Consider the following 11,214-nt stretch of genomic DNA (forward strand, 5'->3'; position numbering starts at 1 on the left):
TTAGGAAAATAGCAGTTCCTGCTAGGCTATTTGACTCTCTATCTATGTAAATTCTCCATAGGGAGTAGTATTGCATTTCCTCATTATGCTAGAGTCTATTCTAGGGGGAGTTTAAGTGCAAATTGATCTTAGAGAAATAGCCATTATCATGTTTAGTAACAGGCAGTCTATCAAGACCATTCTTTAGATTGAGTTGTTAGGGAGTAATGTTTCCTTGGTATCAAGATAGACTATTTTTAGCGAGCTTGTGAAACTGACCACACTAACAATCGAAAACTACATTCCAACTTTCCTGGCCCCTCACTGCTTTCTTTCTTCTTATGCCCACTGGACCAGGGCACCTCATTGTCAGTCTGCCCACATTGTTTTTCCTGTGGTTTGGAAGTGGCTTAAAAATCCTTTTTTTTTCTTCTCAACAGTTTTTAAGATGAGTTCTGGATGGCTGGCTTCCTCCTAAACTTTGCATCCCCTTCCCTAGTCTCTGAGGAATTCAACAATTTGTTTTAAAAAACTGTTAGCTGAGGAGCTGAGAAAAAGGGTCTATTTCTGGGAGTGCACGTTCCCAAAGACTGTATGATGATGTCAGGATAAAAACACAAATTCCAGCTTCTTTTTTTGTTTTTCCAAAAATAATTAAACATAGCAAATGCATAGAAAGGCTATAAGACTTTCACAAACCTTTTGTCTCATACTATTACCTGTAAATAAGATTAGATGCCGTTATCTGCTTTCTTTGCACAGGTAAGTTATCACTTTAGACTACAATCTCTCCCTAATAAACTAGGTAACACTGTAAATCATTAAACAGTCACAATTGTTGTGTTGGTACCCTGTTTCCAGAGTTTTAGCTGTTGCCATTTTCATGTGGTACCATGAATTTTTAACTCTGCATTTGTTATCATAGAATAATTAAGGAAATAAGTTGTGATTGTATTCAGCATGAAAAGTGACTAATTAGATTAGAATAACAGCTGGGAAACAGGCACCAAATGAAAAAAAAGCCCCAAAACACTAAGAACTGCTACTCATTTTGGGTGAATTATAATTGGCTTTTCTTTAACTGAAAGCACATTCTGACTTGTGTGAAGGAAGTGTGTATGGTAGGGGGTGTATGAATTATCCATTTTATACAAGCATGTGTGTGCACACTCATACCGTGAAAAAAACCATAAAGAGGTCTTTGGGGAGGGAGTCTACAAGGCTACTTTTATGGCACTTTTGTTCACATGGTTCCTTGGAAGACAGGGGTCAGTCCCCTACACCAGGGTCTGACAACCTTTTATAAGTCATGGGCTGGAACAACCAGTCCAACACAAGTTGCATGGCTTCAGTGGTTCATTAGCAGTAGGGATCCAAGCTGGCGCTAGGCAGCTGGGAGCTGCACCCTTATCACCACTTTTCCCAGCCCCCCTGCTCCCCAGCTATAGCGCAAGTGCAACTTCCAATTTGTGGGGATCTGAACCAGGAGCAGGCATCTGCAAACTGGGTCTGCGCTGCTGCTGCTTTTCCCTGCACTCTCACTACAGCCAGGGGAGGAGGTAAGGGAGGAGAAGTGGCAGAGTGCAGCTGCAGGTTGCAGATGCTTGGCCCCAGTGCCGCTTCCTACAGGCTGGAAGCTGTAGCCATATCACGGCTAAAGATTGGGGGACTGGAGGAAGTGGCAGTGGTGCAAGCTTAGCTCCCAGCTATCTCGCCTCATCCTGAGCATTGGAAAAGCCAGCTTGCTGCTGACATTGCAATGAAACTACCCCTCCCATTTCATATTGGAGCCATGATGGCAGAGAGAAGCCGCAGAGGTGTGGGCACAGGTAGAAGTTGCTTGTCCCAGCACAGCTCAGACTGGATCATGCGACCCTGAGGGCTATATCTGGCCTGCAGGCCATATATTGCCAACCCTTGCCCTGAACCCTGTGGAACCAAACATCGCATCAGCTTCAACATCCTGTTTGGTTCCTAGGGAGTTTTGATATGCCTTCTTAGCTCTGCTCCCGCCCCTACAATCTCTGCAAGCTCTGTTAGGTTGAGGAGGCCCAGTCGTTAGAGCAGACCCTGTCCTCAAAGAGAGATCCACTCCCCATACAGAGCCTGTCAGAGAATTTTCTCTTTCCAAGATGTCCATAGACTGTTTCTACTGTGAACTAATATCTGCCATATTAATGCTAGCCACAGTCAACATTAATGAAAAATTTAAACAAAATAAACTAGAAAAATTGAGCTTGGCCTCTTCCTCCTGATCCCCTTTTATTTTAAACAATCTGTTTTTGGAACATGCATTATTTTGTTCTTGAAACGTGCATACTTTTCTGTAACTTGGTTTGCACCTGCAACAGGCCTTTCTAACAGACATCTTTCTTTGCTCCATTGGTTTTTAAGCTGTAATACAAGTCGCCAGTATGGGAAGCAGGTGTCTTTTTCCTTCAGTAAACCATTGTACCAAGGCTTCTTTTTATGAGGGAGGGGCAATATGCATCTCCTGTGCTGTCCTAATTTAGAATAGGGTTTTTTATTGTTATTATTGATTTGCTGCTGATATCAGATTAATTGAATAAGCCTTTAAGTTCAAAAAAGGCTTTTCTGAGGGAACTGGTACAGTACATGCAAATGGTGACTCTAAATGATGAGAGTTCTTTCTCATTACTTATCTTGGCAGAGAGAGAGAGAGGGAAACTACATTGGGTGAATAGAAATCGGAGACCAATATATTTAGTTGCTGGCAGATGGAGGTTTCACTCAAGTTCGTTGCTCTCCCACTCTTCCAAACTTACCTACAAACAAGTGATTCTTTGTGCACAGTGGACTTCAGGCCCCTTTCCCATCTCTGCCCCCATCCTACCCCTCCTTCATGAAGGTGTCAAGGGCATATGTCTTGAAGGCTTTCCTTGTTTCAGTGACTCAGAAACCTCTCAATCTTCTCCAATTATCTTTCAGCTCACAGGTTTATTCTTTTTTATTATGCTACCTGCATATTCCCAGACAGGTAAGGCCAATTCTTTCCCATGCATTTCTATACTCTGCCCTCATCATGCAAACTTCTTTTCATGCTCAACAGAGCAGGTGGAGTATGCTGATTTGGTTTTGAGTCCCTCTGATGAGGCAAACCAGGTGCCTAGCTTTCTCTCCCCCCAGGCCCCCAAATCCTAACTTGATTTGCGTGTAGAGGACAGGGATGGGGTAACTGCCAAGTATGACAAACAACAAGGGTTTGGGAGAAGGGGGAGAAAAGCAAGCACCAGGCTTGTACAGTGCTCCATATTCTGTGGAACAGAAATCTGTGAGCAGGGCTGCAAGGAGATGCACTTTCTTTCAGTCCCAAACCCCAGAGTTTTCCCTTCTTTTTTCAAACTTGCTAGTTTGTCCTCTCCTTGAGCAGATTCACTTCTAAAACCTTCCTGCCAAATGCTCAAAACTAGATCTAGCTTATAAATTGAAGTGCGCATAATAGTGACCCATGTTACAAGATTTGTGGTATCTCATGTTCCACTTAAAGCCTCAGCCCCTAAAGCCAAATGAATAGTGGAGAATCTGTTTGCTTTTCAAGTAAGTGCATGAAACATTACCTGAAAAACAAACTAAAACAGACCAAGCAAGCTACTAAATAAAATTAGAACAATAAGAATCCTAAATGTGTTGTTTCAAGTCTTGTGGTTTTTCAGACAATCTCATTGTTTTGGAGCCAGACTTGCATTTTTTTTTAATGCTGGGCATTAGCAACACCATATTTTTCCCTGGCTGATTTCCTGGGAGGACTCTGAATATCAGCTGAAGTGCGCACTAGAACACTCTAAGTAGAAAAAAGTTCACAAAGTAAAGATTATCCTTACCCCTTAGGAAGTCATTGGCTCAAAGTTGCCTAGCAGGATAGTAGCAGAGCCAGAAATTGAAAGCAGGTCTCCCAAGTCACTGGCTAGTGCTCTGTCTGCTGACCAAGGATGCTCATCCCTGGCCTACAAGCCAGATCCATCCCATGGCCCTGTGTCATCTAGCCCAGACGGCTCCTCAAGGGTCTGGAAATTTGGTTCTAGGAGAGCAGTGTCACCATTCCCCCACCACCAAATTTCTGGACCCATGGGGAGCTCCCAGCCCTATGCGCTGGATTGGGGGCCCAATCCCAGTCTGTAGGACCAAGCAACGATGGTGTTAAGCCCCAGAACCCAATCTCAGTATATGGGGGGCAGTGCCAGAACCCTGGGATCCAATCCCAGCATACTGGGGCAGGAAGGGGCAGTGCTAGGCCTCCAGGACCCAGTCCCAGGGTGTTGGGGCAGGAGGGGGAAGTTCCAGGCCCCAAGGGACCAATCTTGGCATGTGGGGTTCAATACGCACCTGCAAATCTTGGCATGTGGGACCAATCTTGGCAGATGGGGCTCAAATTGGCCCTGCCTCCTCATCTGCATAACTCTGCTAGTTGTGCTGCCATGCTGCTGGTGCTGCCACTGCTGCCATCTTTCCCTCTGGCGCTGCTTTTTTTTGATACCATGAGACCTACTCTTTTATGAAGCTATTATCAGTTTGAAATGCAGTTAGCCTTCGTGGTATGATATAGCAATAAACTCGTTGCTTACTATAATGGAAAGCGGCATACTATTGATGTAATCCTTAACATGTTATCTAAAGTTTCTGAGAGACATGTTGTCGGCATCTTTACAGCCCTGCCTGATTATGGTGAACTTGATGGTGTTGATGGGGCAGGTTAGTCACCTCAGAATATGACCCTGCTTCTTTTATAGGAGTAATAAAAAGCTGTCATCAAAAGTAAAGATTTTTTTTCTCAGACATTTTGCTTTCTCTCTTGCTTTTACAGGCTAAATACACTGGTCTAATTTTCTACCATGAGGGCTGGCCATTGTGTATCCATGAAAAGGTGGTGGTCCAGTTAGCATCTCTGCACAAAGTCCGTCTAAAGCCAGGAGATTTCTACTTTCAAATAATTTCTGCAGGGAAGCAATCCGTGAAGCTCATTTTAAAATGCCTCTCCAGACATGGGCGTGGAATAGAAGAAATCACCGTGCCTGAAACCATGTATGGATGGATTTTTACAGCAGAATTTTTAGAAAATGTAAATTGTGAAAGAGAAAACTTCCCCTTGCAAAGCTGTTTACTGACTGCAGGCCCAGCTGTGTATAGAACCCCTTGGGAGAATATAGTGAACCCAATCTTTGTCCCTACAACTGAAACAATCCTGCATAATTACTCCAGTAACCCGCTCCTCAAACAGCTAATCAGCAGCAAAACTGATGTTAAAACCATGACACAGACCATGGAAAGCAATAGTTCACATGATAGTTCTACTTCCAATGATACTGGCTCTACTGTTATAGAAGCACCATTTTTTGACCCCCATGGAAACCAAGGGAGTGGTGTATCCAGTCCTGTTCATGCCCCTGAAAGCAGGATTGAATTGGAGAGTCCTCAGGCCCCAACTGAGGAGAGCAAAGAAGATTACATAAATGTTGGTGTGTTTTCTGAGGATTGCCCCAGCACCACAAACATGGCGTTACCACAGTCCATCAAGCCTGCAGAGATGACTGAAAGGTTAGCAGATGAAGCATTATCTCCCAGGATGGAGAAAAAGAATAGTGCCAAAAGCATTGCTTTCTGCACAGATTTGAGCAGCCCATGTCCAAGACGACGACAACTCAGGGATTCTTTGTATTTTGAGACAAGACGCTTATTTAGGAAGTCATACATAGAAGCTTTGCAAAACCCCATGAATCTTGGTTCCAGCTCAGAGGAGTCCATTGCAGAAGAGGATACTACACACCAGCTAATGGACTCATCTGAAGTCAGGGATGAGATGAGATTCTCTGAGAGCAAAACGAGTGAGAAACAGACCAAAAAGGAAAGTTCTCTTTCTGACAGACTTACATCAGAGGAGGAAACAAGAGAGATTATAAGCCCTGATTGTTCCCAGGCCTCAGAAAAAGTGCTCATACCTCACGAAACTCTCCCAGTAGCAGACTGTAGGGCTGGCCCACGAAGGTCTCGGTCTTTAGACAGGTCACATAAAAGTTCACATAGTAAAGAACAGAGACCCAGGGTGTTCTCAGATGATTCAGCAGGTGGAAACCCTAAAAAGCTGTTAAATGGGCATGCTTTAAGACTGGGGAAACTGGACTCTGATGGTCAATTATTTGCTGGTATGAAAAGCCACAAGTGTCACAAAGAGGATGAAGGTAAAAAAACAAACCAACATAGATTTTATTTTTATATATAAAAAAACTCTGTTCCTGTTTTAAATCAAGTTGGCTATTGTGCTCAGATTGTTACTTTTGTGTGCTTTCTATGCTAAACTTTGGAGCATATGGAGCACAAATGTAAGTTTTGTTTGGTGATTTATTACTATTATTTTACATTTTCTTTCACTTCTTTTTAATACTTTTAACTTCAATAGATTTACATTCTTTTTTCCCTTTAAATATTAGCATTATGAAATTATGTTCAGGATAATTCATGTATACTGCTTTCATAATCAATGGATGGGAAAGAACAGAAAATTCCTTATGCATTAAATTCTGCTATTGTTTATCCCCCTGCATGTCCTTTGTCTGTTGGAGTGTCTCAGGTATAACCAAGATCAGAACATGGCTATAGATTCTAGGTATATCCTGAAGGCCTGGAATGTATCCTATACTTTATATGTATATATATGTGTATGTGTATATATATATATATACACACACACACATAAATTAAAAATAACTCCAGTTACTTTACGTAATAACTCCTTTTTTGGCTTATTAGGGGAAAAATCAACAAATATGTTTCTTTTAATTTAAACTATCAGCAGAGAAGTTAGTGTCATGAAATGCTGTGTTGAAAGCCCCTGGATACATCTTTTCTAACGGTCATTATTCAGAGGCAACCTTTGCCCACCTCGATAAGTTATCTGAATCTGTTGTTGAAATTAGGGAAAGCTTGTTGTTAATTATAACATAATCCTGAATTACAAACATCCTGCAGCATATTTGTAGTGATTGTTCATAGATTTTCACAAGACTGCTTCTAAATGATGAGACCAGCATTTAAAAATAGAGAATCTCCCTAAATGTGTAGTCTCCAGCATGTCTTTTTCTCACATTGAAGAAAAGAGGCTAACCACTTTGTGGACATTGCCTTCAAACATGAATCAAAGGAAAATAGAAAATATAATTCTGTTGACTATAACATGACATAAGCTTCTAAGTAAAATTTGCTATGGATTTGAGTTTAGAGTTTTCCTTAAAAAATTTAGAAATCATTTTGCCCTGTGATCTTAAGATTGGTAAGGCAGGTGACTGCCAGAAGGGTTCTACTACTTGGTGTTTTGAGTTTTCTCTCTGTCCCTGCTCCCCCCCCACCCCGGCCATGCCACTGTTCAGGTATAATACTTGCAGGTTGAAGGGAGGAGGTATGGACATAGAAACGTCTTTTTGCAGCAGTAATTGGTTAGTTCTAAAATAAGATTCCCCTTCATTTTGCATTTCGTTCTTGCTCAGGATCATAACTTTTCTTTGCTTTTTTTTTAGGATTTGAGCCTTACACCACAGTTCTGGGGAGAGATTTCTGGACAGAGACATTTTTTCCCCTCAGTTCCAGTTTGGGAGGTGATGAGCATTAGTGATTTCACCTCTTCCCAAAAGGGAGCTTTCAGTGATGAGGGCTCATGCTTGCTCATGTGCTTTTGCTGTCCTGCTTTGTGCTGTCACAGGAAGCACCTGAGATGATATGGGGAAAAATCTGGACCATGTGTGCCAGACAGTCATAGAATCATAGAAAAGTAGGGCTGGGAGGGGACCTCTGGAGTTCTTCTAGTCCAAACCCCTGCCTGAGGCAGGGTCATCCCTACCCAAATCCTTGTCTAACCTGTTATTAAAACTACACAATCAACCCTTTTGCACTGCCATAAGGCATAACCTACCGCAGTTAAAGTTGAGGAGATGGTGGTGGCCAGTGTCCTGCTGCTGCAGGGGTTATTAAAATGCATTTAAGAGATCCAAGGAACAGGACCATGCCCCATGCTAGAGAGGAAGGCAGAAAACCCTTACAGTTCTTACCAAATCTGACCATGCAATAAAATTCCTTTCTGATACCAAATGTGGGCATATCTACATGAGATGCTTAATAACACTCCAGAGTAGCGTGCTGGGCAAAAACCATGCTAATAAGCTACTGTGCAGTAGTATTAGTTGACTGCACAGTAAGCGTTACCTAAAAACCATGCGCTGGCACTACTGCGCAAGTTACTGTGCATTTAGTTAGTACTTCATTAAGCAAGTGCTAAACTAAATGTTGGATAACTACTGTGCATTAATGAATGTATAGACATGCCCTGTGGCAATCAGTCAGACTGGAGGGACAAGACCTGTTAGACAGGAAACACTGGGTTTTAGCCCCAGCACAAGTGCTGGTACATCCCAGTCAAAATTCCCAGCCTTGGTTACAGTCAATACCCAATACTTCCAAAGAAGGGGAACCTTCCTTCTCCCTCGCCCCACCTAACACCCATAGGAACAGGATGGGGGGGGGGGGAAATTGCTTCCTGGACCATGTTGGCTCTAGCCCAGCTTTCCAGTTTATCAGGATCCTTCTGAATTTCATTTCTATCCTCTGGTGCATTTGCAGGCCTTCCCAGATTCATGTTATCTGCAGATTTGTTCAAAAAGCTCTTATTCCACCCTCCAAATCATTAATAAAGACACTGAACACCAACAAACACATGCAACTGTGATGTTTTCATATTCTATAGATGATGGGACTGTTGGATTTCAGAGGAATTTATTTTAACGAACACATTGATGGGACCAGTGATGACTGGGTTAAAGTGAAAAATATGGCAATGAGTAGCAATGGTACCAGTGCATGAAGGCTAATAGATTTCACTTGGCTGTACAACTGTGGTTTACAAACCTGGCAATGGTGGGCAAAAATCCAAATTCTGACCCAGCATGGCATTGCTATGATGGGGTGTAACTCTGACCAAAATTTAGCCATCCATCAATCTGCTCTGTGTCAGAGCCCTGTACCTATGGGGGAGCTGCCAACCTTCTTGACAAGAGGGAGTTGGCAGTGAACTTGGGCTGCTCTGTAATGCAGCACAGCTCCAGGTGAGTGGGGAGACAGGTCTCTTCTCTCTCCACTCCTAGAAGGTTTGGGAGGTTCACTGGGAGGTTTTCTATTACTCCCCACTTCTTTTGGCCATACTTTGGAAGGAAAGGGATATCTCTTTGGCTTAGGGTCCTTGTCTTCAGTCTTTGACTGAACAAGGCTGTATCAGGAAGCATGGCCCATTCAGTCTCTTTGGCTGGCAGCCAGCTGGAAAAGTCTGCCCGGGACTGCTGGGCTCAGAGCTGCCTCCCCTTCCACTGGTTAGTCACTGTATAGCAGATGAAAAAGCAGAGTGGCTTTTTGCTGCACAGAGCAAATTCCTGTGTAGGTGGCTCGGAGTGTGGTGCTTATTCAGTTTTGCATCTGCTCTTTAGCTGCTGAGGAAGGGAGAACGGAATTGTAAACCTTCCTCTCTAAGACTTACAGAAATAGAAGACTTCTAACTTCTCTATCAGCTGGAAGAGGCTCTGACCAGCAACAGAAGATATTACATGATAAGTGAATGCTTTCAACTAATCATGTGAAAGCAGATATTGAAATTATACTGCAATAAACTCTTGTAAAATATGTGTGTACACTCTATGCCTTGTTTTTCAGAAGTGCAGTTCCTTGGAAAATGTAAGGCTCTATCCTCCATGGTGTTGAGCAATGGTGACCCTCCAGTGCTTGGAGGATTCCCTTTTCTTGCAGCATCAGGTTCTTATTCACCTGGAATGATTATTTCACCTGGCTTAGGTTTTTCAGCTAAGAAGACCCCTGTCATGAGTATCCCTACAGGGAGAATACAGCTATTTCTCAATCCCAGGGCCTCTGTAAACATTTAAATTAAAATGTCAAGAACCAGATTTCCATCTGGTATCAATCAGCATAGCTCTCTATGGCACCAGCTGAGCATCTGGCCCCTGAGTACAGTTTGTTCCCAACTGACACACTTTTCCAATCTCTATGTCAACCATAAAAAAAATTTATTACAACTGTAATTTTCTAAGTAATGGGAAATATATTATGTCATGTGGCTTTGTGATAAATACACAGTGTAATGTTACAGCAGAATTTAATCCAAGGACCTCAAACAGCATTCAAAGCATAGTTCCATTTTAAGGTAGAGAAACTGCGGCACTGAGCTGTTAATCAACTTCCGTGAACACCTTCCTCTCCAGATCTCCCCACTCCTGTGCGCTATACAGTAGGTAGCACTTTCTCTCTTTCTTTTGCTGATTAGGTATCTCATGTTCAGTCTTGGCAATGAATCAACTAGAGCAGCCATTTGCAGCTCAGTTGCATCAAAGAACATTATCCTGTAATTAACTTAGGTTTGTTATTTAGCAATATTAGCATAAAATAGTGATGTTTTACCTTTGATCATTCAGCAAGCTGAAGTGTTAAAAAGTGGCAACAAGTATAGCGTAGTTTTATCACTTTGAATTCATGTTTTTTTCCCTGTTGCTAATATCTTTTCAGATGTTTGGAATCAAGAGTTTTCTACTTTATTTTCTTTTTCTCTTTAACAAACTTTGACCTGAGTGAGGTCAACCTGTTTGATAGAGTTGTTTCCAAATGCTGCACACTTCCAACATCTAGGATATTGGCCTCCAAACATTTTCCCTAGGGACCTCTCTCTTCCACAGGCCCTTTCCTTTCCCTTCTGTCCTCATCACATTGTGGTGTACGACAGGTTTGCTCATGTTTCGAACAGCTCACTCTCCATGTGTCTCCTTCTGTTCAATGCTCTGGTACGAATCCTGAGCCATAAGAATGGACCTCTGTACTTGCATGTAACTCAGGACAGGGTCAGGCTTTCTGTGACATGAACCAACTAATTTGATTGGAGAGACGGGAGCTGAGTGGACTCTGGGAGGGCAGCATTTTGAAACCATGGGACTTTTTGGCAGTGTTATGCTATTGCTTCTCAGAGCTCAGGGCCGTGGGGAGGAGGGGCAGGTTGAGGCCTCAGCCCTAGCCCACTCCCCCTCTCACTATTGGGGCCTCAATCGTCCCGTCCTCCCTCAACATTGGGGTGGTGAGGGAGGGGCAAGGCCTGCACAGCTGGGGTGGGGTGGGTGCCAGCCACAAGTGGCTCATCCAGGGGACACAGGATGGGGGGGGACATAGCCTGGGAGGGCACGGGGG

General features: G+C 43.0%; 1 protein-coding gene across 13 annotated transcripts in view; it reads left to right on the forward strand.

Moving 5' to 3' along the window:
* Positions 1 to 11,214, forward strand: part of PLEKHG4B (pleckstrin homology and RhoGEF domain containing G4B) — a 234,881-nt gene that overhangs the window by 159,970 nt on the left and 63,697 nt on the right. For all 13 annotated transcript variants that reach the window (XM_025198263.1, XM_025198267.1, XM_025198269.1 and 10 more), the window contains one exon: positions 4,802 to 6,173. In XM_025198263.1, the coding sequence (XP_025054048.1) occupies positions 4,802 to 6,173 (1,372 nt within the window). The remainder of the gene's footprint in view (positions 1 to 4,801; positions 6,174 to 11,214) is intronic.

Source organism: Alligator sinensis, unplaced genomic scaffold, assembly GCF_000455745.1.
Source record: "Alligator sinensis unplaced genomic scaffold, ASM45574v1 scaffold428_1, whole genome shotgun sequence".
Lineage (NCBI taxonomy): Eukaryota > Metazoa > Chordata > Crocodylia > Alligatoridae > Alligator > Alligator sinensis.